At 40.5% G+C, this 20,567-nt stretch overlaps 1 protein-coding gene across 2 annotated transcripts in view; it reads left to right on the top strand.

Annotated features, from left to right (window-relative positions):
• Positions 1 to 20,567, top strand: part of LOC129426018 (matrix metalloproteinase-16) — an 88,363-nt gene that overhangs the window by 27,112 nt on the left and 40,684 nt on the right. For both annotated transcript variants that reach the window (XM_073864270.1, XM_073864271.1), the window contains one exon: positions 6,285 to 6,589. In XM_073864270.1, the coding sequence (XP_073720371.1) occupies positions 6,285 to 6,589 (305 nt within the window). The remainder of the gene's footprint in view (positions 1 to 6,284; positions 6,590 to 20,567) is intronic.

Below are 20,567 nucleotides of genomic sequence, written 5' to 3'. Positions count from 1 at the left end.
GGTTCATTGTGTATCGTGAGATACTGTCGCGTGTGCCTTGTTTGTCCAAGTCATGATTATTTTCTAGTTATTGTCATTGTTTGCCCCCTCGAGGGTATTTATGTTTATTAAACGTCTTTAAGTTACGAGCTGTCTGCGATTGGGTTCCATCCTCCACCACACCCTGACGGAATGAACCGGCCATTCTTGAACCCAGCAGACAGCTCTGTTTTGGTTTTGGTTACCTTGTTCAGTTCGTCTTCGTCGAGTGTTCCTGTCCGTCCAGTCCTGCCTTGTCCTGATGTCTGTCCAGTCCTGTCCAGTCCTGCCCCGTCCTGCCGTTGTCTGTGGAGTTGTATTCCTGTGGCCGTGCAGTGAGCCCCGCGGGTGTGTTCCTGATCGGTGGCGTCTTCGGTAGGGCTACTGGTCGACGAGCTTCGCGGGAGTGTTCCTGTTCGGGGAGCTCCGCGGGACAGATCCGGATCGACGAGCCCCACGGGAGTGTGCTGGTCGGTGAGCCCTGCGGATAAGTGCCGGGAAGGTGAGATTCGCGGGAAGTTCCTTGTCGGCGGATCCCGTGGGAGTGTTTGCACGTCGGACTGTCACCGCGACGGAGCTCTGTTCAGCGAGCCCCGCGACAGAGGATCGGCCAGCAAGCTCCGGGATGCTCACTGGTCAGTGAGCCCCGCGAGCGTTCCTGTACGGCATGTCCTGTGTCCTGTTCGGGGTCGGCGGGCCGAGCGGTGCTGGGTTCCGGGCCCACTTCCTGGGCGGAGACCGTCTGTCCTGCCTTCTTGTTTTTGGGGGTCCGGACATTGGGCACTGTCGGCCTTCTGGCCGTTGGACTTTGTTTATTGTTTAATGTCATGTACGTACTGTCGGCCATTCTGGACTCTGTTTTGTCGTGTTTGTTATGTTAAGATGTTGCCTGGGGACGCCTGGAGGCGTCCGTTAAAGGGGGAGTACTGTCATGGTCCTGTCAGCCCTGTATGTATTTTATGTGTTTCATGTGACAGGATCATGGCAGCCCACTGTTGCCTTGTTTTGTGTGGAGAGGCATGTGGTCTGTGTATGTTTTGTGTACCACATGCTCTCCTGTCTTTAGTCTTAACCTTACCCTCCTGTTTCCTTGTTAAGTCTTGATTAGTTAATTCCCTTCACCTGTTTGTCATTGTTCCCTAGTTTAGTTTTCCCTATTTAAAGCCCTTGTGTTTGCTGTCCTGTGCCGGTTCATTGTGTATCGTGAGATACTGTCGCGTGTGCCTTGTTTGTCCAAGTCATGATTATTTTCTAGTTATTGTCATTGTTTGCCCCCTCGAGGGTATTTATGTTTATTAAACGTCTTTAAGTTACGAGCTGTCTGCGATTGGGTTCTATCCACCACCACACCCTGACATATATCTTCTGTATGCGAATGTTGATTCATACCACAATGCTTTTTTGCATAGTTGTGTTTGACACATGAAAACGTCTTTGGTTACGTATGTAACTGTTGTTCCCTGAGAAGGGAACGAGACGCTGAGTCTCCCTTGCCATACTTTCTGGGTCCCTGTGACGCCGTCTTTGGCAATATTTCAGATAGCGATATACTTTCTGACTCCCGCGTCACCCTGTCTTTGTTGTTAAGCCTCACCATTGGTTGAATTTGATATACACATTCAGACGCACTTACCCCTGGAAGCGTCTGAATGTGTATATCAAATTCAACCAATGGTTCAAATTCAACCAATTCAGCCGTCTGTGTATTATTGTGTGAGTGAATGGGTGAATGTGAGGCAAAACTTGTAAAGCGCTTTGGATGGCCATTAGCCTGTTTAAAGCGCTATATAAATGCAGTCCATTTACCCTGCCTATGAAAACCAGGCCAAAGTCCCAAAATAGTACTGGTATTTGACAGACAACATCCCATATTACCCCAAAATTACCCCAAATTATTTACATCTAAACTGAAATGTTGACCCACTTTAAGGACAATTCAGAAAACCTAAAGTATTGGTCTCCAACATGGTGCCCGTGGGCACTAGGTTGCCCGCACAGAGTCTGTGAGTGCCCGCTAAAGCACATTCTATAATAGCCTCAATTTTATTATTTATTTATTACATTAGCTTGGCTTCTTTTATGTACTGTATGTTAACATTTTAAACAATGATAAAATATAAGTAAAAGAAAAGAAAAAAGTAGACTCTAGTAAAAAATAGCCCTCCAGATTGTTTTATCCATTGTGGTAGCCTTTGCAAACAAAAAGGTTGGAAACCCCTGACCTAAAGAATCAAATAACAAACGTAAGTTTTAAACGTAATGTAAAAGCACTTTTGATTTTTTTAATTTAATTTCTGCGATAACTGACAAACATGTCACACATGTTGTCAGTAGATCCAATTTATTATTAAGCGTTACAAAAATAGCATTCATATGTACATATGAATTAAATCTGAGAAAAAGACAATATGGAGTGAGAGAGAAATTGGTTACCACTAGTCAATATATGTTATAGATAGATACTGTATAAAAGTCTATTAAATAAAACACTAACAGTGTCCATTATTGCACATGAGATGTTTTAACACTATTATTAATAGAGTAAAATGTATTTAATTGTATTGATTCTTGAATTATTACATTAAGCACATCTAAATTGATGGAAGGTCCTAGTTTCTAGGTAGCGCTCAATATGTAATATATTTGACAGCGAAATGCCAAATCATTTAGTGTTTTCCATGTTTTTATTTTTTTATAACTCAAAGCATTCATTTACAAATCAGTGGCCAAACACAAAAGATTGTACCAGTGCATCATTTGACATCAGTTAAACAATACAGTGTTTAAGAGAGAGAGAAAGCCCCCTAAAAAGAGAGAGATTATGATTATGTAATAGAAAGAACCTGGTGGCTTTAGGCAGTGGTTGCTGCGTGTGTAGTTGGGCAGAACAGATGGGTAGGCAGATGTTGCCCTCAGCACTGCCTGCTCTCTGTCTTGATCCAGACGGTTCCAGCCTTCACCTTCCCCCAATCCTGGATTATACCATGTGAACACATTCACGCTGAGAACCTTCTTCTCTGCTATTGGTGTTCTGTCTTGTTGAGCGTTTGTAGTTAACCTGATCTCAAAGTTGTCTGTGTTCCCGTAACCATTGGGACACATACGCTCATTCACATCATGGTTTCAATAATGCCAGCTAAGAGCATTTAAAACAAGCAATGTTTTGTGTATTCAGAATATAGAGGACAGATGCTGAGTTCTCCCTTGAACTGTGCTTGAATTGGGTTTGAGGGTTTGCACGACCATGGTAATGGATTTTGCTTTTGTTGAAGATTTCCTCTGCTTACCAAAATGCTTTGAAAGAACGTTCAACACCTTCCTAACTTATATAACCAAGACTGGAAGTAGCTAGCAGAAATCCTAGATAAATGTTATTGGTATTAATGTAAATTGATTTGTTTGGACACATACTTGCCACAAGACCAAAGTCGTTCGTATCTCAGCCTGTTATGGCGAAAGCTAGGATACAGTTTTCCAATAAGACTTTCTTCTTGTGGTGAAGTAGTCTGTCAGTTAAAGAGCTGGGCTGGTAGCCAAAAGGTGGCTGTTTCAAACCCAGCATGTATCACCATTGCGCCCTTAAGCAAGACTCTCAACCTTGGCGTTGCTTCATTGGAGCCTGGCTTTGTAATACTGTATTTAAAAGTTGAGATATATAGGTTTAGTCTCAGGAAATTTCTTCCTGCCATGCAAATGCTGCTTGGTGTTAAACCTTCATGTAGCTCAGTTGGTGGTTGTGTTAGCAGTGCAATAGGTCTTGGGTTCAATATCATGAAACACATATGTGACACTGGACCACAAAACCTGTCAATTTTTTAAATTAAGATTTATACATCATCAGAATCATCATCGGAATGCTAAATAAATAAGCTTTTCATTGATGATTGATTTGTTAGTATAGGACAATGTTTGGCTGGGATACAACTAATTGAAAAAAATCTAAATATTGACAAAATCGGCTTTAAAGTTGTCCAAATTAAGTCCTTAGCATCACATATTACTAATGCTACATACATTTTTTATAGATTTACAGTAGCTAGCAGGTTGCTCAAACAACAAAATCACCAGCTAACTTGCTTTAAATTTGCAAGAACTATAGACTAATACAATAACAGGCTTAAATAAACCCAAAACATAAGTCCACTTACAGTTCTCACAGACACTCGTTTTATCAACTGGCTATCCTCCAGACAGTGACGGACGTCTTTCTCCCATTTCGGCCGTGTGGGGTGCATGCACGAGATGTTTTATCAACTGGCTAGTTGTCCTCCAGACAGTGACGGACCACGTCTTTCTCTCATTTCAGCCGTGTGCCCACTCGTGGTGTGAAGCGCGTCCGCGCTATTCTCTGAGATGCACTTGACGGCCTTTTGTGCAGCGAAAATGTTTTTATATGACCTAGTTAAGGCGGTAGGGTTTCCCAGCTTAGGCGGGCCACCCGAACTGCAAAGTGCTGTGGGAAACCGTGATACAAATAAATCTGTGCTACTTATGACTGGTTTTGTGGTCTAGGTTCACACATGCACTGATAAAATCTACACTGATCAGTCCCTCTAGAAAAACGCGATTATGCGATCGCATGATTCAATGCATAATCAGCCAAAGTCTGCATATTTATGCGGGGCCGCTGCACTTTCGCCGCATAAATTGCAGATTTCTGCATGTAAAATATGCGGGGCTTGCAAGATTTTATAATCCCCACATTTTCGGAGCAAAAAGTCAGAGACAAAGTTGAAAAATGTTGCATTTACTTCATACATGCGCAGCCATGTCCTCTGTTGTCATGGGAATGTTAGAAAGTGACGTAATTACGTGACGTGAAAATCAATGAAAAGCTGCAAACGGTTTTTGCAAGTTCACGCAGTTTTTGCAATTTCATGCAATTTTGGCAAGTTCAAGCAATTTCATTGAATGAAATTTCATAAATATCCTGCATATTCCATCGCATTTTTTAAGAAACGTGGCGCAAGATTAAGGATTTTTGCCCGCAACAATCACAAAAAAACTCTGTTTTTTTCTGTAAGGACTGACTGATCAGCCATAACATTATGACCACCTGCCTAATATTGTGTATGTTCACCTTTTGCCACCAAAACAGCCCTGACCTGTCGAGGCATGGACACTACTCAGATCCTTACGCTTGCCTGTTTTTCCTGCTTCTAACACATCAACAAATGTTTGCCCTTAAAGTTTGACAAAGGCCAAATTGTGATGGCTAGATGATTGGGTCAGAGCATCTCCAAAACCTCAGCTCTTGTGGGGTGTTCCAGGTCTAAAACTGGTCTAAGGAAGATAAAACAGCGAACCAACGACAGGGTCATGGAGCAAAGGCTGCCCCGTGTGGTCCCATCCAACAGACGAACTACTGAAGCTGAAATTGCTGAAAAAGTGAATGCTGGTTCTGATAAAAAGGTCTAGTGGACTCCATGCCTCGATGGGTCAGGGCTGTTTTGGTTGCAAAAGGGGGATCTACACAATATTAGGCAGGTGGTCATAATGTTATGGCTGAATAGGGGTGTCACGATTCTCCAAATCCTCGATTCGATTACATTTTCGATTGTAAGGTCACGATTTGATTCGATTCTTGATTTAAATTTTTTTTTGAAAGCACAAAAAAATGCTATGCCATTTTTAGACTAAACTTTTATGAAATATAATATCTGACCATGAACCTGGAGATGCCCTGCCATGTTAGTTGTGCTGCCAGTGGAAAAATATGGTACATGCACATACCTGATAAAACGAAACTGTAAATGTAAATTGCATTTTGTTTTAATGATTTTTTAAAGGGTCTAGCAGAAGCAGAGCACAGCAAGGTGTTGGAAGGCTTGTAAGACACCTCACACAAGCTAACAAGCAGCCTTCATGGCAGCTGTGATGAAAATCTGAGCCGAGGAAAAGAAGAATCTGAAGGGTCGTAAAGTTCACAGACAGGATTATGATTTCTGGTACTACAACTGAGAGTGTGTAGAAAAATACATGAGGAGTGGAAGCCAGATGTTTATCTAATAGTTTGCAGGAAGTAGACGGATGGATGTCTACGAATGACATCCAGACCTGCGATGTCTGGTTTGGATGTCTGCATAACATCACCTGGAGAGAGATGGAGATTTTTTGAAAAGACAAACCTTTCATTATATAAACTCACTAGGGAGATAGGGAATACAGTCTAGATAACATGTATAGTGAATATTCAGCTGAAAGGTTGCAGGATAATGTATAGTATAGAATACATTTTTTTTAATCAAAAGTATTTTCTTTTTCAGCATAAAAAACGTTACGCCTAAGGTGGGTGCAGAAGAGACCCACAACGCCATCCGCCGGGCGTTCGATGTGTGGCAGAACGTCACGCCATTGCGGTTCGAGGCCGTGCCCTACAGCGAACTGGAACGCAACAAGAAGGATGTGGACATTACTATAATTTTCGCCTCAGGTTTCCACGGCGACAGCTCCCCTTTCGACGGAGAAGGGGGTTTTCTTGCACACGCGTACTTTCCCGGACCAGGAATCGGAGGGGACACACATTTCGATTCAGATGAGCCGTGGACTTTGGGGAACCCTAACCATGACGGTACGTAACTGGTTTATGTACTCACCATGCTCAATATGTATTTATTCCGTTTAGTAAAGCATTTGTTTAATAGGCAGTCCCTCCAGAAAAACGGGATTGTGCGATCGCGCAATATATTGCATAATCAGCCAAAGTCTGCATATTTATGTGGGGCTGCATTTTTTCCAAATACGACGCACTTTCGCCGCATTAATTACATATTTCCACGCACAAAATATGCGGGGCTTGCATAATTTCATAATCTCCGCATTTTCATAGCAAAAAGTCACATATATATTAGCAGAAAGTTAAAAAATGTTGCATTTACTTCCCAAAAGCGCAGCCGTGTTGCCATGGGAACGTTATCAAGTGACGTGATTATGTGACGTGAACATCATTGCAGCTTTTGCAAGTTTCCGCAGTTTTTGCAAGTTCCGCAATTTTCGCGAATTCCCGCAATTCCATCACATAAATTGCATAAATATCCCGCATATTCCATCGCATTTTTTAAGAAAATGTGCCGCAAAATCGAGGATTTTTGCCCGCAACAATCACAAAAAAACTCTGCGTTTTTCTGGAAGGACTGTATAGGACTGGAAGATGCTCCCTGTGTCATGTTGTGTGTGTATTACATTTTTTTGTGATACATCCTAATGCAGTGACTGTTGCATTGTAATGTGCGTTTTTTACGCAAGTCTGTTATCTTAATGTATTGACTTTAGCTTTACTTAATCCTTAATAGTAGCTAAAAACTAAACGAAGTAGTGGTTGCTTCAGATATTGATGAGAAGTCGTCTATAAATTTCTTAGCTAAATGGCGTAAGCTGCAACAGACCAGACCAGACTTTGGCTCAAAACCAGATTGTCTCTAATGCTGCATGTTCTCAATTAGGAGGCGTGTCCTTCGCTCTGTCAAAAAGTATGATTTGCTCAGAATATATGGTGGGGGCGGAGCAAGCTGCTATCAATCCTGCTACAGTCACAGTTCTCAGCTCAGCTGTGCCAACATTAAAAAATACACCCTGCTGTTCACCACCTATATCATGTCAGTATATCTTTCTTCTCCACCTCATCTCACTGCCCATCTGTGCCAATCCTCCAGCAGCTCTCGCTTCATTTATTGCTTTTCCACGCTTTCAGTTCGGCTGTTATAGGTATATACTCTCTCTCTCTCTCTCTTTCTTTCTGTTACATTACCAAAGTTATGTTCCAAATCCTAGTTCCCTACGTAGGCAGCATTTCTATGCTCCCCTCCCAAAACAATATAAACATAAAGCCGAAATAATATATATACCGTGAAATTTACCATTACCGTAAAATAAAATGACTCATTCCATGAAATGGATTTTTGGTCATATCGCCCACCCCTAGATCGATGTATTCTTACACCCCTAATGTTTACACACAAAACTGACAGCCTGAAGGAGACAACATCTGCGCTTCTGTTGCCGGGGAGGTGGCAGGCCGTTGCCAGGTGTAGTTGTTTTGTCGACGTGAAGCGAGTGATTCCAACTCTCAGAGGCTCACGTGATCTGCAACTTCCACTGCCGGACTGTGGACATCCTCTCTAACTTCCCGTCTCTCTGACATGAAAGCGAGTTCAGCTGTAAGTAGGTCAGGAGCGTTGTGTGTAAAAGAGAAAGTGACAGGGATTCTGGGAGCATAATAGGAGGGACACGGCTCGCGAGATTTTTTGTCTGGGTTAACAGGACAAATGTTTTAAATTCTCACCTTGTTTTATCGTCCTGCTCAGATCTCCTTCAGAAGACTATTGCCTGGCCTTATAAGTGTGTGTGTGTGTGTCAAGGAAAGTAGTTAGACCTCACAGCAGGAACAATCTCCTGTTCTCATTCTATGCTGAGAGAAAAACAGATTGTCTGTAATGATAAAAAAGGTGAAATACACAGGATAGAGCTATAAAAACGAATTGTTTAGCTGTACAAGTGCACAAATATTGTAGCACCAGACCTGTGAACAAATGAAATTGTATTGCCGTTATGAGTGCTGCGGTGCAGTGGTTAAAGGTCTGAGACGGTAGGCTGTAGGTTTAAACCCAGCACATGAATGACTCCTAACCATAGACTGTATAAAACATGGACGTAGGGTCAGTGGGTCACCCATAGGTTTCTAAAGAGCATTTTTGAAGCATAAAGTGGGCGGAGTTGGCCATTGCCATCTTGGCAGCACATCGCCACACGTCACTCCTGGATAACCAAAAATGGCCAAAGAGGCGGGACATGGGTGGAGCTGAGGTGCTTGGTTGCTAAAACCAGCAGCAACAATCCACCTGTCATTAAAGTGACCACGCCTTTAATTATGCAGAACTTTAAGGCTTAATATAATTCAAACAGATGAGTTACAAACCCCCCACAGTTGAAGGGCATAAAGAACAACCTCAGGGCTCCAGACTGCCACCAAATGGTGGCGTTTTGCCACCAAAATTTGAGAGTGTGCCACTGAATTTTACATCCAGTCGCACATGTGCGACCATTAAATTTTACCTTTTTTTTTGTGATGTTACAATTAATTTGAAACAGCACATTGTACTTTCTGCATCTATCATCAAAGTATTTATTAGTAAAAGTACAGTGGAAATTAGTAGAAATGTGAATATTTGGTTAGAATGTTGATTTACGGTGTGTGCCCCTAAATTTTCTGGTTGCGCCCCTAAAATTTTCAGTTGGGGGCCACTGTGCTTCTAGTGAAAAAAGTTAGTCTGGAGCCCTGCAACCTGCACATTACTTAATTTGGCCCAATGGCAACCACCTACTGTAGTAATACCCTGACAACCACCCCAAACCCTCTAGCATTCATGTTTGGCCTGGGCACGCACTTACATTTCCTTTAAAAAATGTAATTCAAGTTTTATCTACAGTGCCCACAATTCAATTCATGTCGGCCTTCTTAAGCAAATAGGAAAACCTATGCTCGTGCGACTGTAACAGCCAGGCACCATACCTACAGATTAAACTCCTTAAACAAGATAAGCTGCCATTGTTTTATTTCTATCAAAGCGTCCCCGGGGACACCGAGGTACATGAATTCCAACCAATTCTGACGTTTTTCACGCTCTTAAAGTTGATTCGATAACATCAGCTACAGTGGAAAATATGGAACGTTCATGTGGCTGCACTCATGCAGGAAATTAAAATTCCAGAGCGATATTTTCTCTCCCTCACCCAAATCGGGGTGAGACGGGGTTTGCGGGGTTAGAAAAACAATCAGGATGAAGAAGAATGGTCAGAATGTCTCATGAATCGGAATCACTTGAATAATTTAACGATACCAACTACGTATCCGATGAGAAAGTTCAGTCAAGCTTGTTGGGGCATCCGTGAGAGCGAGTTGGATTTAGTTCTTTCAGGAGTGCCGTGTTGGATGTTGGAGGAACAGGAAGAAGGTGTGAAGAGGAAGATCTTGGAAAATGGGGACATCTGAGAATGTTTGCAGAGTACAAGCTGTCTTGGAAGAGAATAAATGGCAAGAAGTCAATATCGTTCATGCTTTTTTTAACTGCAAGAGGAGTGTTTATTGAGTGCTGCATTGGCTATAGAGGTACATGAATAGTCGAATATTTGATATGCAATAATTATTTGAAAAGAAAATTTTTTTTCAAACAGGGTTTTAAAAAACATCAGCGCAAGGTTAAGGCTTTCTGCTACATAATGCTCACTTAATGCTTTTTCACTTTTATATAGTCACTTCTCTGCTGATAAACCAAGGTTAATTTAACAGAAATGATTTCACAACACAAACACACAGGATCAAATCAAAACCTGATGGATAAAATTAAGTCCTGTCCTTAGTGCTTCAGTTTACCACTAAATATGCTTCACATTAAAAATATCACGTAATGGGGTGGTTTCTTGGACATGGTTTATTTTAGTCCCAGATTAAAATGCATGTTTGTGCTGCCTTATTTAAAAACATCTTGCACTGATATATCTTAACATATATAAGTTCTATTGTTTTGGATCAAGATGCACACCATTATTGTTTTTTGTAAGGTATGTTTGTAAAAACTACTTAAATGTCCTAATATAACCAAGGCCTAGTCCTGGATTAATCTAAATCGGTGTCCAGGAAACTGCCGTGCATTATGGCCTTTTTACAAGATGTAATATAAGTGTCAGGTGTGCCCAGAATGTGTCTGTGAAGTTTCAGTTCAAAATACCCCACAGATCATTTATTATAGCATGTCCAAAATCCCCCTATTAAAGGATTAGTCCATTTTCTTAAAAAATCCAGATTATTTATTTACCACCATGTCATCCAAAATGTTGATTTTCTTTGTTCAGTCGGGAAGAAATTATGTTTTTTGAGGAAACATTTTAGGATTTTTCTCATTTTAATGGACTTAACAGTTTTAATGCAGTTTAAAATTGAAGTTTCAACGCATCTTCAAAGGACTCTAAACAATCCCAAACGAGGCATAAGGGTCATATCTAGCGAAACGGTTGTCATTTTTGTCAAGAAAAATAAAAAAAGGGACTTAAAACCACAACTTCTCTTCTTCCGTAATTGCGTAATGACGTGGAAAGGTCACGTGTTACATATATGAAACGCATATTTGCGGACCATTTTAAACAATAAACTGACACAAAGACATTAATTAGTATCAATCCACATACAACAACGTCGGAACGGTCCTCTTTCTCCACACTTGTAAACACTGTGGTGTAGATTCGATAGGTCATCCGTGACCTCTTGACGTGATGATGTGTAGCGTGAGGTTGCGCTGGCGCGTCACAGGACCGGAGATAGATGAGTTGTTGTAGTTTAAAAGTGCATTTTTTTTCTTGTCCAAAATTACAATCGTTTCGCTAGATAAGACCCTTATGCCTCGTTTGAGGTCGTTTAGAGCCATTTAAAACTGCAATTTTAAACTGCATTAAAACTAATAAGTGTTGGGGTGCATTAAAGTCCATTAAAATGAGAAAAATCCTGGAACGTTTTCCTCAAAAAACATAATTTCTTCTCGACTGAACAAAGAAAGACATCAACATTTTGGATGACATGGTGGTGAGTAAATTATCTGGATTTTTTAAAAGAATCTTTAGAATCCTTAAAGGAAGAAGCAAAAACGCTTTTATATGTCTGTACCTTTAAATGCAAATGAGCTACAGCTCCTCACTTCCTTACAAACATACAGTGAGTGCTTTTAGTTAAAATAGATCTGATTAATACAAAAAATAGCATGTTTTCATCGTAGGGTGGTTGTGTTCACACACTGCTAACCCACATTATGTCCAAAGATCTTATAAAAGTGGATTTAGCATAATAGGTGCCCTTTAAATGCATTATTTGTTGCTGGTCAGCTTAGTATTCTGACCTGATTTAAATACAATATACGTCCACTGTGTCATGTGAAATATTTACAAAAATCACACATAAAAAACTCAATAAATGCATAACATAATCATTAATCGCAACTACCACGCAAACTCTTTTTAATATCCCAGCAAAACCTTTTATAAATAATTGTTTATGCTCTTGTTTTGTTTATAATAATTGTTATGTGGTTTGTAGTTGAAATGGTTTTAATGACCTGCAGACCCAGCGTTATGTGCTGATCCATATCCTATATGTGTAAGGAGAGCAATTCATGCTGGTACACACCAGGTCTGCTCTCAAAATAGGCTCTCACCCACCGACTGAAGCATTAGCATTCCATGTGGGTAGCAGAAGCGCCTTCCGCCAGCACAGCCTGACTCTCTCTCTTTCTCTCTCACTATCTTTCACTTTCTCTCGTACATCACTTTCCATTCAAAATTTGCCTCACACAGCAGAGTGGCATAAAGACTGGATAGCTTGACCCACACACTTGTGTTAAATAATACTGATCTTAATTTGTCTACTATTAAAATTGGATATCTCTGAGTTTCATTCCAATTTAAAAGCGTAATTTGTTCCTGGAAGTTTGTTTTCTGGGATTCCGCTTAAATTGTCCATCAGGATTGACAGACAGTAGCTTTACGGGATTATTGTCTGGCTTTTTTGGTAACTGCGGTTATATAACTTCATTATTTTAAGCAGGAATCAAAACTTATGCGGGAGAACATTTTTACCATGTACCTATTGTGGAGAAGAGCAATTAGAAGACATTTTAAAAGGAACAAGTGTGCTTTTGAATGGGTTGATGTGCTTACCAGAATTCGTCAGCAAAGAGCCATCAGGTATGTTCATAGTTAATTAAGCAAGTAGATATCCTGTTCATTTGTTCTTTGGGCCGGATTGCTTTCACACTTTTACCGAACTCCTCCAGAATTCGTTTGCAATAGGCCCGAGACTATCTCGTTCAGGCAGTTTTGGTGTGGATCGTAGCATGATTGCTGTGTTTACATATGTCTAAAAGAACCAAACCAAGGGAGAAAACGCACCAGGTTCCGAAAAAAAAGGCTCAGGTTTGAAAAGACTCTAGGACGAAGAGCTGGACACGAGAAGAGAGGAGGTTTTGGTCAGAAAGCTGGACTGGTGAAAAGAGGAGGTTTTGGACAGAGAGAGATGGACAGGAGAGATAGGAGGTTTGGGACAGAGAGATGGACAGGAGAAGAGAGGAGGTTTGGGGAGAGAGTTTGAGAGGAGAAGAGAGAAGGTTTGGGACAGAGAGCTGGACAGGAAAGAGAGGAGGTTTAGGACAGAGAGCTGGACAGGAGAGAGGTGAAGTTTGGGACAGAGAGCTGGACAGGAGAGAGAGGAGGTTTAGGACAAAGAGCTGGACAGGAGAAGAGAGGAGGTTTGGGACAGAGAGCTGGATAGGAGAAGAGAGGAAGTTTAGGACGGAGAGCTGGACAGGAGAAGAGAGGAGGTTTGGGACAGAGAGCTGGACAGGAGAGAGATGAAGTTTGGGACAGAGAGCTGGACAGGAGAGATATGAGGTTTCTGACAGAGAGCTGGACAGGAGAGAGAGGAGGTTTAGGATGGAGAGCTGGACAGGAGAAGAGAGGAGGTTTAGGACAGGGCTGGACGGGAAAGAGAGGAGGTTTAGGATGGAGAGCTGGACAGGAGAGAGATGAAGTTTGGGACAGAGAGCTGAACAGGAGAGAGAGGAGGTTTTGGACGGAGAGCTGGAGAGGAAAGAGAGAGGGTTTGGGACAGAGAGCTGGACAGCGGGGAGAAAGGAGGTTTAGTAGGGAGAGCTGGACAGGAGAGAGATGAGGTTTGTGACAGAGATCTGGACAGGAGAGAGAGGAGGTTTAGGATGGAGAGCTGGACAGGAAAAAAGAGGAGGTTTAGGACGGAGACCTGGACAGGAGATGCAAGGAGGTGTGGGATGGAGAGCTGGACAGGAGAAGAGATGATGTTTGGGAGAGAGAGAGCTGGACGGGAGAAGGGAGGAGGGTTGGGATGGAGAGCTGGACAGGAATGAGAGGAGGTTTAGGATAGAGAGCTGGACAGGAGAGAGAGGTTTAGGACAGAGAGCTGGACAAGAGAGAGAGGAGGTTTAGGATAGAGAGCTGGACAGGAGAGAGGAGGCTTAGGACAGAGAGCTGGACAGGAGAATAGAGGTGTGGGTCAGAGAGCTTGACAGGGAAAGAGAGGTTTGGGACAGAGAGCTTGACAGGAAAAGAGAGGAGTTTTGGGATAGAGAACTGGACCTACCTGGAGAGAGAGATGCCAGAACAGCTGGTCTCTCCACAATGCCTCATCTGTTCACAGTCACCGGATTATTAACTTGAATCTGATCTCTCTACTAGAATCAGCCTTGGGTAACAGAAGAATGCTAGGAATCAGAGGATTTGCCGCTGTCTCTCCATCTCACTCTCTTTAACTCTTGCCCTCTTACTCCAGTTCTTCAATTAGTCAGACTTTTTCGACTGGCAAACCAAAGCTCTCTTGTTCTCAGCTGTCCCAGGGTTAATGTTTTTAATCAACACTCTTGCTGAAAATATCTTATTAGCATTTCAGGGCTTCTTCTAAATTGCTGTACAGCAGTAAAAATTTCATGATTTTTTAACTTGTGACTTTATTTTATATAATAAAAGTGAATAGGGAATGAGGGTGTCTTACTCTGAAATTGCTAAAACGGCTATGTATCATACATGCAGTCAAAATAATTAGCATGTGTTATATTTAAATTCTTTAGGCAAGCTTGGTCTTTTTGTAGTGAGTTTGCAGCTTGACAGGCCCAATCCCAATTTACTTCCTAAAACATTCAACTTTAACAAGTAGACCTGCTGTTTTAGGATCCACTGTAAAGCTCTTTTGGCTTTAAACATGATGTTATCTGTAACATATGTTAGCAAGGTATCTGTCTGCTGTGTTTACTGAAGAGCCAGCAAGGGTTTGCTCATGTGGTGTGTTAGTGCAGAATCGAACAGGGCAGGTCTGTTTATAGGGTAAGCTAGCAGGGTGTAATGGATTGTGTTAGCAGGATGTACAGTTAGCACGGCCTGTTAATAGGCAATGTTAGCACAGAATTGCATTGGCCTGGTCTATATCTAGGGTTTCCTTGCAGGGTTTAATGACTTGTGCTAGCGGGATGTTGAACACAGAAATAGAATAAGCAATTAAAAATGGCAGATTAGCATGAAACTGGGCTTCTGGAAAAGGCCGCTGCTCCGGGTCATTGCTGAATTATAGTCGGTACTTGACAACCTGTTACTTTTCTCAGCAGTGGTTAAGATGGACTGTAGTGTGATCTTTGGTAAGAAAACTGGACTTTTAAATCCTTTAATAGAAAATCTTCGTGTGCATTTCATTTAGTATGTCAATTCTAATACTATGAGTTAAAAATATCAATGGTTTGATGACACATGAAGCACCTCCTAGGGGAGGACAAGACACAGGATGTTTCAGATTTATCCAAGAACTCCATTAAGGTTTTGTTGACACATGTTGTTCAGTGTAGCTGTGTGGTTTCACTTCCCACTGCAGATTATCTTTGCACACTCATTGTTCGCTGTTAAAGAGGGAACGGAAAGGGAGGCGGAAAGGGGAACAGACATTTGGTGAATACCCTCCAAATGTTATCCATGCAAACCACTAGGAATGCATAGAAACCGGGGTCCTTCTCACCACAGTAATAAATGGCTGAGAGTTATGTGGTTTCGATTATAAGGAGGAAGGCAGAAAAAATAAATAGTTCTTACTCTCTCATATACTGTACCTGGACTTTATTGACTTTAGCTCAACAGGAGGTTTGTCCCCTGTGAAAAGGAAATCTGTATGGATTATGGATTATACCCTTGTCCCAAGGGTATCGTTACTGAACTTGATTTATATATATCTTCTCAGCTGAATTGTCTCTGTCACTATGTCTTTCCCTTAAGAAATTAATTGTGATGTCACATCTTTACAGGCTTATGAATCTTTGACAGTTCATCAAAGATCTGAGTTCATCTGTTCTCTGTTATGAAAATCATATCCGCACAGTGAACTGTAGAAACGCTTGTCAGTCATTACCAGCGGTGTGGCATGATCCACTTAGACGTTTCCCGTCTCGTGTTTGGAATTAATCGGATACTCCATCAGCTCTGTCATTTGTAATCAGAGCTCAGGTCTCTGGAGCCCAGTGTGTGTATGTGTATGTGTGTGTGTTTGTGTCATGCTGTGTAGACTTGATGTGGATCTATTATACTTCATAAAACAAATGTTAATGGTACAATGGTAATACCATTAAGTAGTATTTGTAGTATGGAGTATGAAGTATTGTACATTATAAATTTGATAACCGTTCAGTGGCAAATAACAGTTTGTGATTTCACTTAAAGGTCACTTAAAGAGCACGTTGCTTAAAACTAAATTATTTGGTGTATTTGGTGTAATACAATGTGTTTGAGTGGTTTGTGGTTCAAAAACACATTATTTTCCACATTCTGTACATTATTATTGCTCCTCTATGCCCTGCCTCTGTTGATTTTGTACAAAGCTCATCGTTCTGAAAAGCCCAGTGTCCTTCGATTGGCCAGCTTACCAGAACGGCTGAATTGAACAGATTGGCTTTAATACCTCTGACGTCAGCGGGAAATCTGACGCTCCTTACCATGTTTTGAAGATTAGCTCCCCATGCAATATTGACAGGAATTAATATCGTCTTTACAGGAAATGTAAAATCGTGAATTGGATTATAGGTGCTCTTTAACAATTCCATAAATTATATTTTTATAACAAATAAGAAAATTTGGAAAACATGTTTTAGTGTATATGATGTTGTCAGCAGGCTGTTGTGGAATGATGAGATCATATCAGGGTCCGACAGAAAATAAATTGTATTTTACGACTCTTGCCAATACAGACAAAGCAAAAGTAAATAGAGTAAATAAAAGATTGTTATCTGATCACATTTGTTGCATCTAACAACATCACTGCCTTATCATCTCTCCCTAACCCATATTTTAAATTTGGTTTGGCTGAGTCATGCCATGAACAGAGGTGGAATAAATTTATTTAGACAGAAATCAATAATGCAGAAAACAGTCTGGAACTCAAAAGTCAAGTTTTGTGCACATTTACGGTACTACCATCGGCTGAAGAATGTTATAAAAATGATTGGTTCCAGTACTTAAAATAAAACCACCATTGTGCGATTTTGTAATGGTGTTTAAACTTTTCGCATAAGTGAAGATTCTTTTTTTGTAATTTTTTGCATGAGCGTCAGTACCTTTTATATTGTTTTCCTTTTTAGCTACTTTTTAAAGTACTTTTAGTGTCTTTATTTAGCATGAATGTCCATACTTTTTAAGTACTTTTTTACTTTTTAGCTACTTTTTTTATCATGCATTTCGATTCTTTAAGTACTTTTGGCTTCTTTTTTTATATGAACGTCCATACTTTTTTAAAGTACTTTTTTACTTTTAACAACTTTTTTCGCATGAGCGTCAGTACTTTTTAATTAGGTTTTTACTTTTTTAGCTACTTTTTTAGTATGAGCATCAGTACTTTTTAAGTACTTTTAGCTTCTTTTTAGCATGAGTCTTTACTACTTTTTAAGTTCTTTTTTACTTTTTAGCTACTTTTTCAGCATGAGCATCTGTGTTTTTTTAAGTACTTTTTTACTTTTTAGCTACTTTTTTAGCATGAGTGTCGGTACTTTTTAGGTACGTTTTTACTTTTTACAGTAGCTTTTATTTTAGCATGAGCGTAAGTACTTTTTTTACTTTTTAGCTTCTTTTTAGCATGAACGTTGGTACTTTAAGTACTTTTTAGCTACTTTTTTAGCATGAGTGTCTGTACTTTTTAGGTACTTTTTTAGCTTCTTTTTAGCATGAGCACAGGTACTTTTTAAGTACTTTGTAGCAACTTTTTTTAGCATGAGCGTAAGTACCTTTTAACTACTTTTTAGCATGAGTATTTTTACTTTTTAGCTACTTTTTTAGCATGAGTATCTTTACTTTTTAGCTACTTTTTTACAGTAGCTTTTATTTCAGCATGAGCGTAAGTACTTTTTTTACTTTTTAGCTACTTTTTAGCATGAGTGTCTTTACTTTTTAAGTACTTTTTTACTTTTTAGCTACTTTTTTAGCATGAGTGTCGGTACTCTTTTAGGTACTTTTTTTACTTTTTAGCTTCTTTTTTAGCATGAGCGTCTGTACATTTTAGGTACTTTTTTTTAGCTTCTTTTTAGCATGAGCGTAAGTACTTTAAGTACTTTTTTAGCATAAACGTCCATACTTTTTAAGTACTTTTTAGCAACTTTTTTAGCATGAGCGTCAATACTTTTTGAGTACTTATTAGCACAAGTAAAGGTAAGGTGATTTTTATATTGGGATTAGTTCTTGTCAAATTGAGGAAATTATTTTATGTCACCCATTTTTTGTCTGTGAACTCTCCTTTTTGGTGCCTGCTAATTGCTCAGCATTTTGGGTCTTATGTAAACAATTTGACAATTCAACACAGCTGTTCTGATGTGAACTTTTGCACAAGGATCTCAGGAGAACCACCGGGCTGGGTCTTATCTTAAATAAACTGATATGACTACATATCTCTCCTTCCCATACTGTTTGTATTAGGGCTGTAACGATATATTGCGTGTCCCATTAAAAAGGCCTGTCTAAAACCGAATCTGGATCGCTGAATCGCAATTCTGTGTTTCATGTGCAGCTTGTGCGTGTACTATGGCGTTTTGGTCAGTAAGAAGTCTGTTATAAATCTAAAATCATTTTGAGTCTGAGTCGTTTATAACGTGCATTTAAAAAAGCAACACTCGTTAAACAAAGTCATTCAAAATATTCTTTATTATCATGAAAATACCTGAAACAATTTGAAGAACAGCGAAATAATATTCCTGTAAACATTTCCTGGAATAGGGTTTGTAACGCTACTTCTTCTGTGGCACAAGTGGCGTTTCTGCACGAGTGCGCCCCCTGGCTTTTGGATGTGGTGGCATTTCATCGTAATTCATTTAAATTCATTCATTGAGAAAACGCGCATTTGCACGATAAATCGTTACAGCCCTAGTTTGTATCAGAGGTTAAGTTGGACTTTTTCATTTTCCATCATTTCATAATCTAATATTACACATTATTTAAGTTTTTAAATGATAATAATACATTTATGATAATCTTTTGTTGATTGATCTGCGCACTGCTTCATTAGCTATTGGCTAATTATTATTCGCACTTGCCACCTACTGGACAGGAGTTGGAAATTACACTTGCAACCTACTGGCCCATGTCGAAAGATCCCATTTCCAAATCTCTGATATTCTGGGCCCTATGATATTTTGGCTTGGATCCTTACTTCAATCCAAGCTGAAAGGATTTTTATGTCTGTTTCCTTCAAAATTGTATGTCTGATCACCAGCTTTAGCACACCCCACCTCAGAAGACCTTATAATTGAAGATGTCATTCATATTCGTAGGCCTAACACTGCCGGATGAGCAAACGTTTGTAATTTCAGGCAGTTCCAAGTGTCCCACTTTCTAGCATGCTGCAAAGTGTTATTGCAGTTTCCCCATCACTCGTAAATTCTTAATATTGCTTCTTTGTTGTAAGTGTACAGTATGTTTTCCTTCTAATATCCTACCAAGCTGATCATTTTCTCTGATATCCGAAATGTAACAGCCGCTCTCACGCAGTTTGGTCGCATTTGGTCAGTTGTGTGTTTTGGAGCATTTCGCAGTTGCCAGCCTTGCTGCAGTCAAAGATGGTCGAATCCTCCGGGATGAGCCAAAATAGACTGAAATATCCAGGAATGTAAAACATGCCATCTGATCTCCGTCTCCGTGCACCGATGGTTTAAATAAAACACGAGCCGAATGAATATAAATGTTGGCCTTTATCTGTGCATCATGCTGTGGAGAAACGTTGTCAGTTCGTACAAGACAGCAAAAGAGTTTGACAGCGAGAAAGACGTGGAGAAAAAGTGAGTCACAGTTGGAAGCAACAGCTAAAGCAGAGCTAAAAAAAATGAGGTTTACAGCCGCTGATGTGGCCTTCATGGGCGGACTGTCCTCCGTGGTCCTTGGTTACAGACACATGACTATTGGCGTGCTTTGCTAACTGGGCCTCAGCCAGCGCCCCATTTTCCGGCCAGTGGTGCGCATTTGCATTTCAGAGTCATTACAGAGCGAGCAGGGTGGAGGTTTTCATCACAGAGGGAAGATGCTCAGCATGAAGGTTTGATGTCAGGGTGTGTGTGGTGATGGGTTTATACTGTAATAATTCCCAGCAGTAGCTGTGGTTTCTCTAGATTTAGTTATTCTGGAGTGGAAATCGTGATTATGTACACAAACAACCACACACAGTCTTGATTTGATCTTGACATTCTGAATCACACATCAAGAAACAGCATTTTTCTATTTAGGGCTGGATATATCAAGCTATATGTCGCAATACATCACAGTTTTATGATTGGATAATTGTAATGCTGCGTTCAGACCAGCCACAGTAGAGGCGTCAAATGCGAGTGATTTCAATGTTAAGTCAATGTAAAGGCGCGTTGACAGACGTCTGGAGGTCTCGCAGCGCGACGTGGTAATTCCGCTTCATTCATGCGTCTAGTTTGCGTGAATTGAGCGTTGCCGCGAAAAATGCGCAAGTGAAAACATTTGAACTT

This window comes from Misgurnus anguillicaudatus, chromosome 25 (genome assembly GCF_027580225.2).
Source record: "Misgurnus anguillicaudatus chromosome 25, ASM2758022v2, whole genome shotgun sequence".
Classification (NCBI taxonomy): domain Eukaryota; kingdom Metazoa; phylum Chordata; class Actinopteri; order Cypriniformes; family Cobitidae; genus Misgurnus; species Misgurnus anguillicaudatus.
This window is presented reverse-complemented; position numbering and strand designations above follow the sequence as displayed.